Source organism: Gastrolobium bilobum, unplaced genomic scaffold (assembly GCF_033153095.1).
Source record: "Gastrolobium bilobum isolate Gb01-03AN ecotype WA unplaced genomic scaffold, APGP_CSIRO_Gbil_v1 utg9368, whole genome shotgun sequence".
Taxonomy (NCBI): domain Eukaryota; kingdom Viridiplantae; phylum Streptophyta; class Magnoliopsida; order Fabales; family Fabaceae; genus Gastrolobium; species Gastrolobium bilobum.
The window spans coordinates 84,450-105,089 of NW_026898673.1; the positions used below are offsets into that span (position 1 = coordinate 84,450).

General features: G+C 34.3%; 3 protein-coding genes across 4 annotated transcripts; 1 reads left to right on the top strand and 2 right to left on the bottom strand.

Moving 5' to 3' along the window:
- Positions 1 to 1,639: 1,639 nt before the first annotated feature.
- LOC133318228 (acireductone dioxygenase 1) lies at positions 1,640 to 4,374 on the bottom strand. Its single transcript, XM_061520221.1, has 5 exons — positions 4,196 to 4,374; positions 4,024 to 4,111; positions 3,852 to 3,946; positions 2,231 to 2,470; positions 1,640 to 2,053 (listed from the first exon to the last, which is right to left on the bottom strand). The coding sequence occupies exons 1-5, from the start codon at positions 4,205 to 4,207 to the stop codon at positions 1,925 to 1,927; spliced, it is 564 nt and encodes a 187-aa protein (XP_061376205.1). The 5' UTR covers positions 4,208 to 4,374; the 3' UTR covers positions 1,640 to 1,924.
- Positions 4,375 to 5,139: 765 nt separating this feature from the next.
- On the bottom strand, positions 5,140 to 10,824 carry LOC133318227 (protein TIFY 4B-like). Of its 2 annotated transcripts, none has more exons than XM_061520220.1 (9): positions 10,467 to 10,824; positions 10,081 to 10,214; positions 9,850 to 9,989; positions 8,416 to 8,503; positions 8,170 to 8,326; positions 7,557 to 7,616; positions 6,227 to 6,284; positions 5,899 to 6,107; positions 5,140 to 5,514 (listed from the first exon to the last, which is right to left on the bottom strand). In XM_061520220.1, exons 1-9 carry the CDS (start codon positions 10,585 to 10,587, stop codon positions 5,498 to 5,500), a joined length of 984 nt encoding a protein of 327 aa, XP_061376204.1. In that variant the 5' UTR covers positions 10,588 to 10,824; the 3' UTR covers positions 5,140 to 5,497. The 2 variants fall into 2 exon arrangements, with proteins under 2 accessions (XP_061376204.1, XP_061376203.1); XM_061520219.1 differs by having other exon boundaries at positions 6,227 to 6,290.
- Positions 10,825 to 10,941: 117 nt separating this feature from the next.
- LOC133318210 (uncharacterized) lies at positions 10,942 to 13,607 on the top strand. Its single transcript, XM_061520203.1, is given in 4 exon segments — positions 10,942 to 10,990; positions 13,015 to 13,371; positions 13,374 to 13,558; positions 13,560 to 13,607. Coding segments are annotated over 4 exon segments (639 nt in total).
- The last annotated feature ends 7,033 nt before the right edge of the window (positions 13,608 to 20,640 follow it).

Genomic DNA, 20,640 nt, shown 5'->3' on the forward strand with positions numbered 1-20,640 from the left:
TACTATTAAGATGGTTCGGTTCTTTGCTAACCCTATTAAAATTCATTTGTTATGCTTAGAGAGAAAAAAGAATGAAATAAAATATTGTATATGGGGAGAGATCCACTTATCACTAATTAAGTTTATCACTATTTACCACCAAATCTTAACAGTTGATTTTTCTCAATTTGACGGTTATAATTTATTGGATTCCACTGATTAATTAATTATTAATTTTTCAATAAATTATAACTGTCAGGTTAACGAAAATCAACGGTTAAAATTTGATGATAAGAAGTGATAAACTTAATTGATGGTAAATATATCCTATCCCATTTTTATTTTATGTATTTATTTTTTTGTAATGAGAGGAGCAAAAATGTGTTAAATGAAAAATAATGGAACTCATTTAAGATTAAACATACAATTAGATGCTTTCTAGCATGTGATCCTTTCAGCCAATATGTTTTAGTACTTTTTATTATTACTCAAGTCTGAAGCAATTTGAGTCTCCGATTTTTCTATCAAATTAGTCTCCGATTTTTCTATCAAATTAGTCTCCGATTTATCTAATAATAATTCCCACGATAAAGTAAAAAAATTTAAATTTTTTGAATACAATAATAACACTAAAATTCGAACCTAATATAAATTATCAAAATCCTTAACTACTGAACCGGTGAACCCGTCCTAATGGTTTAAATTTTAAAAGCTTTCAATTTTTTTTATTTTTTATTTTTTGATAACAAGCTTTCAATTTTTTAGTCTGACAACAATCATGACCGTATTCCTACAAGCTATACTAAAAAAGCACAGTTAGTCCGTTTAAAACTTGGTGAGACTTACAATTTAGACCCGAACCAGTAATAGTACTCATAGGACCTTTTTTTTTTTTTGGGAGTTACATGGGGCTAAAAGCCCCACATACTCATAGGACCTTTACTTTCACATTAACACTATGTAGGACCGGCCAACAACTGATCCATTATGAATATGCACATTTGATGTGTATGATTACCCAACAAAACTATTGGAACAAACAGCTTAATTTGACCAAAAGAATATAAAAAATTTATTACAGTAGTCAAATCAATTTATTGTTTAATGTCTTATAAGCATCATTTCCTGTTTCTCATGTTGCAAGATGGACCAACACGATGCGTACTTCAAGTACATTGCATAACTCCGACGAGGGGATTTTTTTAAAGCGCTCCAAGACCATTATCTCATTGGGCAGTTCTTTATTCAAAATGAAAAAAATATAATTTCATTTAAATCCTTCTTTTTTTTTTTCTTTTTCTTTTTTAAATTCCCTTCTAATCTCTTCCTTATATTCATTTTAAGCCAGGACAATGGTGCAGCGGGTGCTCCCAACGAGGTTGCCTCCTCCCACATATCACGAGGTCATAAGGAAACCAAACCAAAATCAACTACCTTATAAGTGTAACCTCAAAGTACTATCATGATAATTCCTAACATTAACGTGTTATGAATCCCACCACAATTTATATCATTTCATTTTCACAAAGAAGCGGATTCACATTTTTATTTTTTTGTCAACTTTTTCTCCTCCTTTATCTATAACTTTTTCTCCTCCTTTATCTATCTCTTTCTCTCTCTTAAAATGACACAACTTTACATCTTTTAAAATGATACACACTTTACCCATAATATAAACATATAATTATAACCACTTTTTCGAGGAGAGGATCCAAATCCTGACATAATAGGAGTTTCACATAGACAAAAACTAGTAATAAGTATACAGATAGTATATGCTTTTAAACTTATTTAAGACAGCTTCATCTCATGCTTGGTCTGTTTTAGGTTTCATAGACAGGGCTTCTATTGGGTAAAACTATTATACATAATATACCAACATTTTCTATCACAAACCTTAACTTGTAACATCTATGAAAAGATGTACTTTTATATTTTAAGGGTCCTAATGAGCTGCAAGCGGCACTCCAATTTTATCAGTCAAGGTCTTAATATATTCCTGTCTAGCAGGGTGATCTTCCTGTGGTCGGTTATATGCTGTCCACACTGGCTCGCCCATAAACAGCCTCATTAACTGCACACAAGCACATAGGTATGCACCCAACAAAACAATGATTAATCAAACAAGAAGATCCTTGAATCTTGATCTATTTATACAAATTTTAAAACTGCATAATTTTCTCCCTTCTACATTCCAAAAATGAAGCCTTAATCAAGAGAATTGATGGTTGTGGTTAAGAAACTCCCATACCTTCACATAATTACTTGTGTCAAGAGTGAACCGATGGTAGATTCCAGCAGGTAAAATGATAAGATCACCTGCCTTGATCCAAATGCGAATCCAGCGATCATCCTTGTCTCGCACATCAAAGTAACCACTTCCTTCCAAACAATAACGAATCTCTTCATCCTGGTGAATGTGCTCAGTATAGAAGTTCTTCAACTTCTCTTCATAATTTTCCACTTTCTCTGGGCATAAATCAAGCAGATCCTACAACAGAGAAATATTCAAGATGCAAAGAAATGCTATTACTAAAACACAGAACACTCCTAACAAATGGTTAGGAAACAAAAGCAAATTTGAAAGATGGCCACGTTAGCCTTCATTTAATGAGAATATCTGAAAGAGAAAAAATTCAACTAAAAAGGATTAAAAGCCCATAAATTAACCTCGAAATCAAAAGAACTCTAAACAGGCAAGGACTTGTTTTAGTCTAGCAATTATGCTACCAAGTACTAACAAATGGAGTCAGTCTGAGAGTAATATACTGAAGCTGCTAAGTTCTGCACAGCCTATCCCAGGAATCGTATATGCATGCAAAATTGCATGTCATGCTCCTCCTCCATAAAATTAAGTATAACTATAGTTAGTGAATTCCATCGAAATCTGATGCTAGAAGAAAACCACTCACCCTTAAATCCCAACTAACGATGATGGAATAAAAACAATCCTTGTATGCAGTTTTACTTTTACAGGATTCAAACCCGATGGTAGAATGAATGTAATGAAAAAATTGAGGCTAAAGCACCATTTTAAAGTTTTTGGACAAAAGAATTGCCCATTCCAAAGTAATGCAGTCAAACATGTCACCTATGCTGACGGGACTAGTCCCGTCACTGATACTGACGGGACTCGTGCCACGTCAGCGCCACGTAGACAATCCAATTACCGTAAAGCTTCGGAAGACCATAACTTGTGACTCGGGTATCCAAATCAGATGATTTTTTTTTATTTCACATAACTTTTCAAGATCTACGCAATGACACCTCATTTGATATATTTTATCTCCCACAAACATAGTCTTATGGATAAACACTCTTGTGTTTGTGATACAATTGTTACAAATTCAAACTATGTTTGTGGGAGATAAAATATGTCAAATGAGGTATCATTGCGTAGATCTCGAAAAGTTATGTGAAATCAAAAAAAAAATCATCTGATTTGGATACCTGAGTCACAAGTTATGATCTTCCAAAAATTTACAGTAATTGGATTGCCTACGTGGCGCTGACGTGGCACGAGTCCCGTCAGCATCAGTGACGGGACTAGTCCCGTCAGCATAGGCGACATGTTTGACTGCATTACTTTGAAAAAACTTATCCAATCAGTTTTAACCGGGCAATTCTTTTGTCCAAAAGCTTTAAAATGGTGCTTTTCCCAAAAATTGAAGGATATTTATAAAAATAATTTAGATCACAAGACATAGGTTTCCCAGTTTAACTCTAAAACAAGATGCTAACAAGTTTCTTTTTCCAATTCATATTCTCCTCGGGTTTATATTTCTATCAGCGTTAATGAAAAAGCAAAAATTCAAGCACCTTCTGATTACAGAAAACGAAATGAAATTAGTAAAAAATTAATACAACATTACCATGTAATTGTATCCCCTAGCTTCTCTAATCTTCCTCAACTCTTCATCGTTCTCATAATCATTTGGATTCAGCTTCCAGTATAAGAGCCCCAATTCTGCAAAACTCACCATTTTTCTGCAACGTCACAACGAAGTAAAACTATATATATATATATAGAGAGAGAGCAATGACCTGCTAATTGGTCGATGGAAACAAATTCATTAGGGTTGCCATGGTGAGGAAGCCTTGGATCTTCGTTGCTATCGTCCATGAACCATGCCTGTCACAGTTTTTTTCATTAATAAAAAAAAGTACTAGATTGAGATTAGTTGGTTTGTACATAGAGAGAGAGATAAGAACTCACCTCAATCGCCATGAATGACAACTTTCAAGTTTCCACCACTCCTGTAGAAGCCTAGCTTACTGTGATTTGTTCTCTATACGAAACCGGTGAATATATATATAAAAGACATAAAATAAAATTTAAGTAACTAAAAAACTACATAGTATTATTGTGGTGTATGCTCCGTATTTTCATCATCTCTTCCGTGATGTCACGCGTACATGTGGTGGGCGTTTCCAACGTGAAAAATTATCCACATTGTCGTTTTATTGGATTGATTATTTCCGGGTGCTTGCAGATATGGCTTGAGTTTCTTGTTAACTTGATCCAAATTTTTAATGGCAGAGAAAATTTTCAAATGGCAACATATCACATGACAAAAAAAAAAAAAAAAAAAAAAAAAAAAAATGGAGAAGATTATAATCTCTTACTACTAAATCTTAACCGTTAATTTTCGTCAATCTAACCATTATAATTTATTGAGTCATACTTATTAATTAATTATTAATTTTCAATAAATTATAACCGTTAGATTGACAAAAATCAACGATTTAAAATTTGTAGTAAAAAATAATTAAAAAAATAATAATAACTATAATCTCTCCCCATAAAAATAGACAATTATAACTTGCTACATTTTTACAGGTCTCAATTCAACTGATATAATAATATAATAACGTGAAAATTAAGTGATAAGATTGGATGAGTGGTTATCTTCTTCCCATATATTAATAGTCAGGGCAGAGGGTCATCCATCTGATGAACTTCATTCCTAAAATAAAAACCATTTTAAATTAGGAATTAAGACCTATATATTTATCTAGTATTTTTTCCCAGTCACAAGAAACATCAAAGGCTTGTTGCTGAACTCATTCATACTAAAATAGAATCAACATCGACAACCATAGAGTAAATAAAAACAAGAAAAGATTAAGAGACTAGTTAGGCTTGCATAAAAGCTATTAACATTTAACAAGAGGCAGCACAATGAATTTACATATCATATAATTCCAGGGAAAATGGCTGCTCCTGGCTCTACATTTTAACTCAGAAAACCTTAACTTCAGTAACAAGAAATTCCCGAAGGATGTAATTACATAGATGATATTACAAAATTGATCAGGTAAGAGGGACACTCGACTATCCTAAACAGAAGAAATTTGCCCGGCAGTGAAAGTTTACTAAAATTGACCAGTCTAAAAAGCAGCCCAATTCTTGCAATAGGCTCCTCGAGGCTATGGTCTCTTCTCTTCAGTTATACCGTGATCATATCTCTTCAATCATCCGAGTCCCAAATCTGCATAATCTACTACTCTCCAAGTTTTAGCATTCTTGAACATCTGCAAAGACACTGAGATAGCATAAATTCGTGATAGAGTATATTGTACAATAGTTTGGTAACCTAGGATTAAGGCTGAGTGGTTCATCAAATCTCGGTTTACCATCACCGCCATAAATATCATCCCTTGTAACTAGTCAAAAGAGGCTTATAAGCACTGCAGACAAAGATCCCCTCACTGCTTGTCAGATGGTTCGCAATTTAAGATGCTTCTCGCACCCCTAAATATCAATACAGCAAGCAGGACAATCTGATTTGTTTTATTTACCACAATTCTCTGGTTGATATACTTGAAAGGTTTATTATGACATTCATGATAGGAAAAAAGAAAAAAATACAGGTTATTGTTTGTTACTCAACAGTTGAAGAAAAGATTGTAACTGACCTTTGTCATTGAGATCAATGGGAAGGGAAACTTTTAACTGGTTGTCAGCTGAGCCACTTGAAACTAGAGGAAGTCTAGGCTGTGGTGGAGAGCTAGTGCTACTACGGCTTGAATTCCCATTCAAGGCATTGACCTTCACTGGAAGATTCAAATACATCTCTAAGTTAGATGAATTTATCCCAGTCAATTTCCTGCCCTTCAATCGTCCCCTAACACAAAAAGCTAGAATAAGAAATGATTCCGCAGGCTATCACTAAAACTAAAAGCTAGTAACACAAGGGTAAGAATTGATGACAATAAACAAATGACAGTTTAGCACTGCAGATACCTGTCTTTTTTCTTTTCACGATATCGCTGCAATGACACTTTTCTGCTTGCCTGACCCTCTACATCTTATGAAACACAAATAAACATTACCAATACTTAGGTCTCTGAATTTGAGGTACGGAAGCTTCTTACATTAAATTTAACAACAATTATTCTCTAGACCTCTTAGAGATACTTGCAATCTAAGTTGAATATACTGATACCAGTATAGTACTTCAAACCAACAATAACTTATCATATTTCACTGCCTCTAGAATTACAAACAGTAAGTTTGTTTAGCTAGGTTTTAAGTGAAGCTGGTACTCATTGCACAGACCATAGTTATCAAATGCGGATTGCGACATGTCGCGGCCAACCCCGAAAAACGCTATAGCATTATAGCGAGTTGCGGTTGCAGAAATAGCAGAATAGATATATGACAAAAATAAACATTTTTTAAAGGAAGAGATAGCAAAAGTGACAGAGACAGACGCGAATAGACTAAAAAACCCTTAAATCTTATCTGTTGCACATTTAAATTTAGGATAAAATTGACATTTTGCCTTATGACAGCAATATGGCCGCAAATGCGATCACAATGGCCGTTATTGCGTTCTGCTGTGGCGCGGCGCGATTTCTTGCGGCGAGGCACCGCAATGCCCATACGGCGCGGCTCGCGGCACTATTGCGGCGCAATTAACTACTATGGCACAGACACTTAAATGGTTGGCAATCTCTGATGAACTGACATGGGTATGAGTACCAGTACCCACATATATCTTGCACAGGTACGAGATCTTTTTTATTGAAAAAGTACCAGTACCCACACGTACATGATCAATTTATAAGTACACATATGACCCATCTAACAATCAATCTAGAAATATGCCACTGTTCTAATAGAAGCCATCCTTTTTTTTTTGGGTGGTGGGGTAGCAATTTTACCAGCCGGCACGGGGGTTAAAGAAACAAAATGCTCTTACACTGCAATGTGAACCTGACATCCAAAAACTAAGGTAACAAAATAGCAGTAAACTTAAAAACTCTTTGACAACAACAAAAGCTTTTTCTCACTAAGTAGGGTGGGCTAAACGGATCAACCGACACCATTGTGTTCTATCAAAAATGAAATTTAGATCAGTAGGGAAATTCATTTACCTGGGATGCCAAGGAAAAATCAAAAGAAAGGAAAAGAGGATGACATACTAAAAGAAATTCAAAAAAAGGAAGTAGCTAGGGTCCAAATTCAGCCCAGTGGATTACTAGCAATTTTACTTAATTATCAGCCAAATATGAGAACAAGGTAAAGCTCTAGCAAGCTGCAAAATTTACAAACACTTAATTATCTTTACCTGCATCGCGAGCTTTGCTCCCTTTCTCCCTGTACTGCAGAGGATATTCCACCATCTTATCTGTAAAATCAAATTTGGAACCACAATTATGAAGTTACCAATACCACAAAGGTGTAATACGTGCATATTAGCATCTTTAGTTCCAAAATAATTCAAGTTATCATAATTTTAAACAAGTCAGAGATGTTGAGCTTGTCCATCTTCTAGGCACAAGGACTCCATGGCTATAATTCTAAACTCAGATTTCAGAGTGAATTTGGACATCTAAACAATGTCCCCATGTCCAATAATTTTTGCACTTGCACAGAAAAGGAACAATCGATAGTATGAAAAACCCAATGAAATGGCCTACGAATTAGTATAATACAAAACAACTGTTAGCTTGAACCCCTTTTCATGATTTTTCCCCATTAAAACAAAGCAAGGAAACTTGGTGTTATATCCAGCTTCAAGTAATAAATTGAGTATGGATCTGCTTATCCACTGAAATAATGCATTCCTTGAAGAAATTCCAGAAAATGATGCAGTAGACTTGAAGAAAAGTTGTTCCCTTGCGCATCAGAGCACTAATACATCAAAGCAAAATTAAGCAATGTTTCAAATCATCTGTTACCTGCTTGAGCAACCTGAAGGATTGTTGTATCACTAGGGATGAGGACATTATCCGTTGGTAAGTGGCAAAAAGAAGTCCAAACAGCTCCATTTTTACTTAAAGGATCATCCTGAGGAAATTGGACTGGACTCGCTGCAAGCTGCATGATTGTTCGTGCCTGCAAATCCAAATATGGCCGCATTGGAAAGATAAATTTTATAGGATTTGTGGCCATGCATTTATGCAAGCGGAAGCATCATTACCTACCTTTTCAGGTGAGACTCCGTCATAGACATTCACCTTACCACAGTAGAAAATTGTCATTTGCCCACCTGACCCGCTAGTTGCACACCCTCTGTGACCACATTTATAAATAATTATGTCAAGAACTTGAATTGGGGGATACATAAAAGGAACATTGGCCTGCCGTCAGTCGTGTATACTTTATGCAAAATTTATTGAATCTAAGTTATTTGACATTTTCAGTTACTGAATCACTCTCTTCATATGGAAAGTAGCTATACAACGAAAGTTTTGTAAACTTTACCACTATCCGGGACTCCTATTTATAAAGAATGGCACAAGTACACTTTTTAATTAAAACATCAATAAATTAAGACGTTTTAGTAAATCTAGAACACCTAACTACTGCAATCACGCCAGCTTTCTCTTCAGCTAGGTATAATTACTACCTACTGCAACTGAGACCAAAATTTCCCTGAGATCCAGTATCAACAAGACATACGATTTCCTACCATATTTATGGTTGAAGTCACGTGATATTGGTCATCCACCATTCAACTAAATAGGTTCCCTTGTTTAGATGGTAGGAATAAGAAAACAAGCCTTGACATGGATGATGGAGACCAACACAAATTCATGGACAGAAATGTCGTTACTCTTTGAATCTAGAAATTGATGGTGTTTAACTCAAAAGAAGCAATTTCATTTTTATACCTAAAAAGTTTTCCATCATCCGTTTGATATTTGCCATATAATCAATCTCCATGAATCCTCCTTCCACATCAAACATGATATCTAAAGCAATGTCTATGTCAGTACTTTGATGGCACTAAAATCTAGTCCTAATGTTGTATAAGTTCCATCATGAATGGAAAATCGAAAACAACAATTAGTCATATGATAGTTAATAAAAGCGCAAACACAACACTACAAACATAGAATAACGATAATATTAAAGTCATAGAGATGTCTAGATTTGACAATAGCATATATCTGCTTCCTATTTGTCAATTGGGTGGTTCTGTAGAAATCCATTATGCTCGTGGAAGGTAACACACTCTAATCATTCATCCCTCTCCTTAAAGAAATAACCCACACAATACACCCCAGAAACATCCAAAAGTTCAAATGACTCCCACATCAGCTGACAAGGAAGATCCGTCCCTTCTAATATAGCTCAGAAACATACCTAACATGTACAATCTTTTTATAGAAGGCCACAGAAAGCACTCAGTTTCATGACTATAACTTCAATATATGCATGACCATACTATTTTTTCCCACAAATTATCAAAAGAAACACCAAAGATCCTACAAACTTGGACGAGATTCCACACCCCAAAAGCTTAAAAAAAAAGGTGCCCATCACATAAAAGGGTATGGAAAAGCACGATAAGAATTGTTTTTCACTTTTTAAGTTAGGAGGGAAAAATAAAGAGACAAAAAATGAGAACAAACCTGGGGCTAACAACGTTGGTATCATTCGTTTCCGTAGGTTTTTCCCCAGACGACCCAGATTTCTGAAGCTCCTCCGCGACATGAATACCGGGCTCTTCAGCAGCCAGGACTTTCGCCGCCGGAGCTTCATTCAAATTCCCCTACAATCATCCAGTAACCACTATTATTGGCATTTCCTCTCGTTTTCTCATCAACCGATATTTAAAAAAAGAAAGAAAAAAAGACACTGACCTGAGAGGCATGGTCGTGGTGGTGCGTGGCGGTGGCGGTTGCAGGGGAATCGTCGTCGGCAGGTTCGAGCAGAGCTTTGAGGGAAATGACCTGCTGGATCGCCTGCGATTTGTTCCAGGAAGGCCTGCGCATCCCTGTACGAACACGTGTCTTCTCCATTCAAATATTTTTTTATTATTACTATTATTTAAATAATCCGCATACCAATTAATATTATTTTAAATATAACAATAATATTTAATATGCATTTACAACATTGGGGGAGAAAATGGAGGTTTTCAGGTGCCGGAAATCATGGAGCAGAACGAGGACAAAAACGGAAATATAATTTATTTATTAAATTTAAGAAAAGAAAAGAGAGAGAGAGAGAGAGAGAGAGAGGTGACCTTTTTCTTTGAGGAATCTACGACAGTCTTCGCGGGTGAGTTGGGAAATGTCATCCTCGGTGAGCTGGTTGAGGGGTTTGTCGAGGATGGATCGGAAGGTGGCGGTGCCGCCGCCGTTCATGGCCTCCGATTCGGTGGGACCATGTAATTGGTGTGTGTTGTGTGAGGGAAGAAGAGTTGTGAAGATTAGAACACTTAGAAGGGTGCGTTGTGTTGTGTTGTGTTGTGTTTGGTGTGCTGTTGGCAGTGTGATAGGGGAAGGGGGGAGGGGAGGGGTTTTTTTAGGAGTTGGGGTGAACCCTAAGCTGCCACGTATGTATCTGAATCTGTCTTAATTATTAGCAACTATTAATCTCATTCATATTATCTCTTCTCTCTAACTAATGAGTTTATTTTTTCCCCTTCTTCTTCTTTTATACGTGGGAGTTCGCATCTGTTTCGTAATTATGTCTTTCATTTTCTTGGGTGAATAAAAATGGATCTGGAAATGGGTGATGTTGTCCACTTCAATTTGCAATGGCATGGCATGGCATGGGGGTGCGAGTGGTAGTGGCCCACTCAATTACCCTCTCACTCTCCTCCATTTATCTTCATAACATAACATCTTATTCTTTCCTCTCTCTCTCTCTTTTTTGTCTTCACACATGCCACAATTAAGTCAAACATCTTTTCATATATTTTACTTTATCATCTCTGATTATATTATCTTTTTGCGTTTCTAATCTTACATTTTTCATTATAACACTCGATATTTTGATTATCAAAAGTTTCTACTACCACCTTATTATTTATCTAATCAACAGTTTCTCTCTCTTCAAAAAATTTTTAACATTCTCTCTTTGATCCAATGATGATTTGATAGATAGTAAGGTGGTAGTGGACACTTTTGGTAATCAAAATATCTCCCCTCTATAACATTCATGTGACTTTATTATAAATCATAATCTCTGAAATATAACATTTTCTTCTCTGAATTGACTCTAATAAGACTGTCCTCATTTATATTTGATTTTTGGTAATTTTTTATTAATATGTACCTTTATAAATCATTATTAAAATCTTAAAACTTGTAATGTTCTTTATTTTTTAATTGAATTAGCATTTTTCCTTTTAGTCTTTTTCCAACTAAAAAGTAACACATTCTTTTCAGTAATACTAGTTATAGATATTTATATTAACATCAATGTTTTTACATCCAATACGCCAGTTCCGGTTAAAATCTTAAGAAAATGAATGCTAATAATAAAATTTAAATTACAATTCATTTGTTTGAACACTTATGTCTTGTTATAAATAATTGAAATTTCGTTTATAATATTTTAAGTTTCTTCTTTCTCATAAAATTGATTTATTTGGCATTTTGTTATAATGACATTTTTAAATATTTTTATTAATCTCTGTTTTTTATCCTATGAACTGCTATATGCATTATTTATATATTTCTTTCTTTCCATTTTATTTTTTAATCATTTTCTTATTGATTAATAAGCATTTTTTTATTTTACACTTTGTATTTACAAGAGCTATTTAACCAATATATTTCTAAAAACTTTTTAAATTAAAAATAATTTTTCTTAAAAACCAAACATCCGTAATCATAGCTCTAATGCTTTCTTATTCTACTCAAGCAAAACATAACTTTTAGACATGGATAAATGAATGGGACTGTCGGGTCAATCCATTTATCTCGTTTAATTTGATAATTTGATTATAATTTTGGATAAACCAACCTGTCCTATATAAGGGGGTCAAAGTGTGTCGGGTCTCATTTTTCTCTTAAAATTTTGAGTCATTATCTATCTCTGCATAACCGGTTAAGTGGTTAACTAATACTGTTGAATAAACTGTCTGCTGTTGTCAGATAATATCACAAAAAATTAATACCAAGCATTCAGTCTATCTAGGGCTTTTTGATCATTATAGTCTTTTTTTAATAATTAATTACTAAATTGACCCTGTTTAGAAATTATTTCATAAATTTAACCTCTCCAGAAAACATAACATCAATCTGCCTCTGTTTGACCGTTGACCATAAAGTCTACCCGGGTACCTCCCTCCCTATCCAGGTATTTTTTGAAAATTTTATCCTACTCGGGTAGAAAAGAGGATATCCGGGTATATTTAAAAATTCTGAAAAAATGGTTGAATTATTTACCCGAGTAGGGAGGAAGCTACCCGGGTAAATTTTTTACTGCCAAATTCAACGACATACACTTAGTCGTGCAATGGCATAGCACCTGACCCTCTTCCTCTCAATATTTCCCAGTCTATCTCTATTATTCACCACCACCAAGCTCAACAAAGCTGCAACAACAGATCCAAGCTGCAACACTTTATTCTGTCACCCTTTTCAATATACAGAAAATCATATCATCTGAAATAAAACCAGAAAATTTTGGCAGAGAAGAAACAACCCGTCAAAAGAAGAGAAAACTCGAAAAAAAGAAAAAAAAGCATGCAGAAGCAAGGCATAGTGTACCCCAATAATTACAAGGGAATAACCATTAAAAGTGAAACTTTACAAGGGAATAGCTTATTCTTTTACAAGGGAATAACCAGACTTGGGGCTTTGCCACTGCAGAAGAATTTGAGCCAATCCCTCGCCTTTACCTCTATATTTTAGCTTTGTATGAAGATGATCTTCGCTACCCCATTCGGGCACCTCCTGGGGGCTATGGGATTAACCCTGATTGGTTAATACACAAAATGACATATGAAGATACCAAAGGGAAGGCTCCACCATATATACTGTATCTTGATCATGATCATGCTGATATAGTTCTTGCCATTAGGGGTCTAAATTTGGGAAAGGAGAGTGACTATGCAGTTCTGTTGGACAATAGATTGGGGAAGAAAAAGTTTGATGGGGGCTATGTTCACAATGGGTTGTTGAAGGCTGCTGAATGGGTTTGGAAGTTGAATGTAAAGTTTTGAGGGAGTTGGTAGAGAAGCATCTAGATTATACTTTGACTTTTGTTGGACATTCACTTGGATCTGGTGTTGCAGCTTTGTTGAGCTTGGTGGTGGTAAGGAATAGAGATAGACTGGGAAATATTGAGAGGAAGAGGGTCAGGTGCTATGCCATTGCCCCGGGCTAGGTGCATGTCGTTGAATTTGGCAATCAGAAATTTACCCGGGTAGCTCCCTCCATACCCGGGTAAATAATTCAACCATTTCTCATAATTTTGAAATATACTCGGGTATCTCTTTTTCTACCCGGGTAGGATAAAATTTTCAAAAATTACCCGGGTAGGCTTTATGGTCAATGGTCAAACAGGGGCAGATTGGTGTTATGTTTTCTGGAGAGAGGTTAAATTTTTGAAATAGATTATAAAGAGGGTCAATTTGATAATTAATTATTAAAAAAAAGTTATACTGGTCAAAAAGCTGTCTATCTAGTGAAAAAAATTCTCCTTAATTTTTTATGAAGATTATGAACAAATTTGGTAATTAATTAACTTCACAGGACTTTCACTTAGTACAAATATCGTTTCCTCAAAAATAGTTGCATCTTTTACCCTATAATTTTTTTTAATATATTTATTTGATGGATTTAATGTTTTTTTTTTCAAGGTCTCTCTAGCCGACAGAGAAAGACTAATCTTTTCGAGGCTGGAGATCATGTTAAGTGGGTAAATCTCTCTCAATAAAGCTTTTTCCATACACACGGCCAGGTATCGAATCCCTGTCAGTATGCTTAAAGAACTCAACTATCTACCAACTGTGCTGGGCTTTGTTGGTGATTTAATGTTTTTTCAGTCACAGGATATAAGTTATTTTCTGTTATTCTAAAACTACGTTGTTTTAAGATTAGAAAAAATATATTTTTATAATTTTAATTTATTGTAAAACTATATTAGTCTTTATGATATACTTTTTTTTCTTTCAATCCCAAGACGTTATATTAGGGTAACACATTAATCCATTTATCACTATGCCATTGCTATTTATTATTCATTTTGTAATAATTATTTTATTTATTGTATATAAATATGAGGATATTGTTTCTCATATTATATAAGAAAAATTATCTTATACAATACACAAAAAGTGAATGAGATCCATTTAGAAAAAGAAAGAGATATAAAACATATTTGCATAATTTGAATTTATTTTGGAGTTATATTAAGTTTTAGGATTATTATTTTTTCTCTCAACTCCAAGAGGAGGAACAGTGACCATTTTGCCACGCCTAGCCAAAATATTTACCAGACTGCCACGCCAACAGTAAATTTTCTCAGAATGCCACGTGGCATAATTCGCTACACTGTGCAGCGAAATATGCTTGCAAATAATTCGCTACACAGTGTAGCGAATTATGCCATGTCAGGCTGCACAGTCAACAACAGTAACACGTGTCAAGCAGGTAGTCATCCAAGCATAATTCGCTACACAGTGTAGCGAATTACTGTCTGCTTGACACTTGTCATTTTTGCTGACTGTGCACCCTGACATGGCATAATTCGCTACACTGTGCAGCGAATTATTTGCAAGCATATTTAGCTGCACATTGTAGCGAATTATGCCACGTGGCATTCTAGAAAAATTTACTGTTGGTGTGGCAGTCTGGTAACTATTTTGGCCAGGTGTGTGTTGGGACTCACGGCAAGTGCACCGATCGTACAAGTAATATAATGATTGAATAAGAGATCGTTCCCACGAGGATTATACTCAAGCACTAATTCATTATTGCAACTTAAGTTGGACAATCGAAATTGTATTGGTAACAGGATTTGAATTTGAAATTTAAAATATTAAAATTAATTAATCGCAAGAATTTAAAGATTTGAGTAAAAGAACGTAGCTAGGGCTTCGATTCCCTTAAATCTCTCTATTACGTTTGAATTCCTTCCTTACGTTAATCGTCATTAATATCAATCTAATCAAATCCTTCTTATGTAATTAGGGCTCAATCCCTTGTTACCCTAAACTTTTACAATCTCGCAAGAACCCTAGTTTCCCGATTATTCCCCAAAAAAGTAAGCATTAAATTCAAGAATCATAAAGATCACGCAAACCCTATGTCTATCCCTAAAATCATAACGTTTACGATGAAATTATCAGATATGGATCACGCACCAACATTCATATTGTCATACATTTACCTAAGATCAATATATAAGATTCAAGCTTATATAAAGCATTAAAAACAGATAATTCCATTCATGAAAAAATGAAAAATTAACATAACGAATTGTTCAAAGCATAATAAATTGACTGAATTCCATCTAACACTAACTACTTAAAGAATTAGTCGGACATAGTAAGATCAAGAACGAAAGAAAATATAAAAGCTTCCCAAAACTCCATAGTTGATTGGTGAATCTTCAATATCTCTAGTGCAAGCTTCATTTTGATCCGCCTCCGCCGCTCACGAACATGAACCGATGAATCCTCCGCGTTCCCTATGCTTCCAAGTACCAAGAGCTCTCTAAGAATGTGAAAAACTTATTAATTCTGACCCTAATTGCATTTTTAATGGCCAAGAATCTGTGCCCTAAGTGGTTATTTCATATGAGCCTAAGTTGGGTTTCTGGGGCGCTTAAGCCTGGTCATTCACGCTTAAGCACCCTAAAACAGTGCATGAGATTTTTACGTTGCGCGCTTAAGCGCGCTCTTCGAGTCAGAATTTTCTTCTTGCAACGCGCTTAAGCCCAAATTTGGGGGCTTAAGCGCCCTCAGGTAGTGGGTAATTGCTTTTTTGGGATAATTAGGAGGCTTAAGCTTCGAAATGGAGGCTTAAGCCTCCTCTTCAACAACTTGATAATCTTGATTTTCTTTAGATAGATCTTCAAATCTTCTAGTTTGGATCTCTATCTATCATATCTTCAAATGTGACTACTTTCATCTTCAAATCCCTTCAAAATAGCAAATAAATATTATTTAATTCATAAATCAATTAGTTCATGTATTTTATATCAAAACCCTAGTTTTTACTCATTTAACTTGATAATTCTTATTATTTTAGTCTATGAAAACAAGATAAACTAAAGGTTTATCAGCGTGGCAAAATGGTCACTGTCCCCCAAGAGGATGTCATTATGGGTCAAACATTAATCCATTTACCACGGTTCCATTGCTATTTATTATTCATTTTGTAACAATTATTTTATTTATTGCATATCAAAATATAATATTAATTTAACGGATTGAACAAATACACTGGTTGAATTGATAATTTATTGACTCAGTGTCTAATTAGGTTCAGGTTAATATTGAAGAATAATATAAATCATTAAAAAGACCTTCACGCAACACCTTAAGTTTTGAACTGAAGTGGTTCTTTACATGATATCAGAGCTTCACTGATCATAAGGTCACGAGTTCGATCCTCACCACCTCATTTGTGGAATTAAATAAGCATAAGATAAAATCAAAAAAAAAAAAATTAAGCCTACGCAATATCCACGTTTCAAGCCCAAATGACTATTACGTGAGAGAATGTGTTAGAGAATAATATAAATCATTAAAAAAATTATCACCCAACACCTGAACCTGAAGCCCAAATGACTCTTTACAGTCAATCACATGTTCAAATTTACTAAGATTAAAATTATTTTTTTAACGAATTTATAAAAGGTAAGTCAACTTATTCTGCCTTATTTTTTTTAGACGAGTCGTGTAGATTAGTGTCATTAGACCCGACTTCAATCGGTCAGTTGACTCGGAACTTGACGAGTCGGCCATCGGACCGATTTGAGTCAGGTATTGAACTGGCCACGTATGGTCAAATCCCGGTGAAAATTGATGATGCGGTTGGATCATGAAAATCGACAGGTCATGCATTTAAAAAAAAAAATCAAAGTTGTCTCGTCTTGTCTAAAAAAAATGTGAAACTCCTTTAAAAAACTTTTCTAGTTTTGTTTGCTAGTAGTATACTCTCCTATAGTGACTTCAAAATTTAGCTTTAAGGACTGAAGCAATTTGCGGAACTGTAGATTAAGAGAATGTGATATATTAATTCTTTACAAATCCATTTTTATGGGAAGAGTTGTTGGTAAATGTCTTATAATTCTTAAATATGATTAGTTGAGGATACTTGATATAGGAATTGTATATGGTTACCTGATACTTGAATATATTTTTTCTTTGTTTATTTCTTTTACGATATATTATATGTGGTTATCGTACAACTTTTGTTTATCCCTCCAAAAATTATGTTAGAGAATAATATAAACCATTAACGCCTTAAGATTTTGGGTTGAAATAACGTTTATCATGATATTAGAGCTTCAGTAACCACAATGTCTCGATCCTCACCGCCCACCACTTTCAGGTGAAATTAAGAAAAACACAAGGCAAACAAAAAATTAGGCTTGTGCAATATTCACGCTTCAAATCCAAAGGGCTCTTGCGCGAGGGGGTGTGTTAGATAATAATATAAACCATTAAAAAAAATTATTATCTAAGGTCTTAAGATTTTAGGTTGAAATGAGGCTTATCAAATTATATATGCTTGTAGCCAGTATAACAATTTCTTACATGTATTTGATATTTTATGAATTTTTATATATAAAATATAGATTTTTATATTCTAACTCAGGTCATGCGATTCAACCCACCAATTAAATTAATAATTCAATACCTCGACCTGTCAATTGTCAATTACAGGGTCACAACATTGGTGGAGATTGACCCGTTGCTAGCTAACTTTCATATGCTTTCTTTGTGTCAAATTTTTTTATTTTTTTTTCAATCTTCAACATGGTTTGGTGTACGACGAATTTAAAAGCATTGGATGACGAATTTAAAAGCATTGGATCTCAGGAGGAAGAGCTTTCAGAGGGACTGGGTTCACTGAGTTGTGTTTAATGTGATGTCGTAATCTTCATTCATAACCTTTATATATAGTCATGATGAGACTTTATTTTTCAGGTAAACAAATTCACATAGATTCTGCTGTGCAAGATGATAATGCCTGTAGTAAATTTATGAAAGTGTTTGAATAACTAATAACTATTATCTACATCAAGCCAAACAAATCATCAACTCCGTATCAATTAATCAAGCAAAGTTCCAATGGAGGAATAGGATGCCACCTGTGACCTGTCACCTGCCAGTGACAAACAGCTCAGCTGTGTGGGTTTTCATGCCTTCTGGTTTCGGTACAAACCTTCAAAGCTTCATCCATCTAATCACTCCATGTCTCGCTGCACAAGGAAACTTGTTCTATTTTTGGCCTCATATCGCATTATTTTTTCACTCCATGGGAAAGTGTTTTGCTTTTATCAGTTTACATTGTTCACCTGGTCCATTCTAAATAATAATAGTAATAATAATAATAATTTTTTAGGGGCTAACTTAAGGTTACATTATTTTATTTGTTAGAAGGCCAAAAAGGATGAGGGTAACACAGTATACCACTTTAAGTTATTTTTCATAATAAGAAGTAATGGTATGATTCACTTTCTAGGTTGGTGTACTTCACCGAGGTTGAAATCAGTGACCCAGAAGCTCAAAGGGCCCATTAGGACCATTCACACAGGGCCTGTGTTTACAGGCCTAGCCCTGTCAGGAACCCAATGATTTTTCTTCCCAAGCTCTCTAAAAGATGAGAACACTGAAGCTTTTGGGTCATTCGATAGAGCAACATATCAGTACAATTGTTAATGTTATTATAGTATTTTGAAGTACTAAATTGAATCCAACTTTAGCAGAAACAATCTAAAAACTAAAACTTCTACTTACACTTGTGTTGTAATAGGTACACTTACACCACATATTTTATCTAACTAAAACTACCCCACAGAGTCTAAACATTAGACTATATTTGATTACAGTTTTCTCAGTGATCATGAATTAGAAATGGCACAACCTACCTCGTTGGTTTTCCCTGTACAAGCAAAGCAAAAACTAGAAGAGGAGGCAGCCATAACCACTGCTGGTCCCTGAATCACACAACATGACTTGCCCATATGCTTTAAATTCAATTCTGGGTTCTGACACTATGGTAGGTTTAGGATAGGCCTGCAGCACCTGCAGAAAGATCATATACCTTTTGGTACATTAAATACAACTTGCTTAACTCTTTTACCTTTATTACTTTTTTTTTCAATATGATTTTTCATCCAGAGTAATTAATGTTGTTATAAATGACTGAGGTGTTTGTTCTCTGTGGTTGTGGGTACCCAATTGAATTTATGAGGGCGTTTTGTGACCAGTACTTCTCAGTGTTAACCCACGTTATTCAGACTGAGATTGGGATAGGGATAGAGTGAAAACAAATAAGAGAAGCAATAATGGTAGCTTTTGGCTTTGAGTGCATTCAAATAAAAAGGCTCAGATGTTGGTCCTGTACGAGACAGCACCCTGTCTATACTCCCACGGGTGATGTTGCCATCAACTCCAACACCCCTTATTAACCTCGCGTTTTGGATCTCTATGCTGAATTACTAAAATTTCATCAATGAGATGTTGATTCATTTCCTATAACTTTTTTCTTGTGACGTATTATCAGTTTGATTTTATACATCCCGTGCAAAAGCGTATACTTATTATCTATTTTTCTTATTATTTTTTACTATCAAATTTTAACCGTTGATTTCAGTCAATTTAACGGTTGTAATTTATGGAGTCATACTTATTAATTAATTAATTATTAATTTATAATAAATTATAATCGTTAAATTGACAGAAATCAATGATTAAGATCTAATAGCAAGAGATAATAAAGAAATAGGTAGTAAGTATAACAAAATTACAAATCATTTGTTTCGTTTCTCATGTGCTCAAACTGTCAACCAAGATTTATTTTTTGGCTTTAATATTTTTAATAAGTTATTTTAAAATAATATTATTTTGGATTGAAAGATTAAAAATTATAATAATAAAAAATATTATAACCTTGTAATAAATTATAACTATAAAATCATATTATTTTCACTCAAAATAATATCGTTTTGAACTTAATACAGATAACTTATCTGTATTCACCACAGAAAAAATGAACCATTATTTTATAATGCTTAAGTCTTTTTATTATCCTGATCAATTTGGAAATATGATACTCTTTATGCAAAAGTATAAATACTCCAGATTTATGCATATTATACGTAATAAAAAAGCATAATTACTATTTAAAAAGGAGTTTATTTTTTTTAACTTGTCTAATTGCGAACCAAAGTACCAAGCAGACATCCAGGTCAAAAGAAACAATTTTTTTTTAAACAAAAAA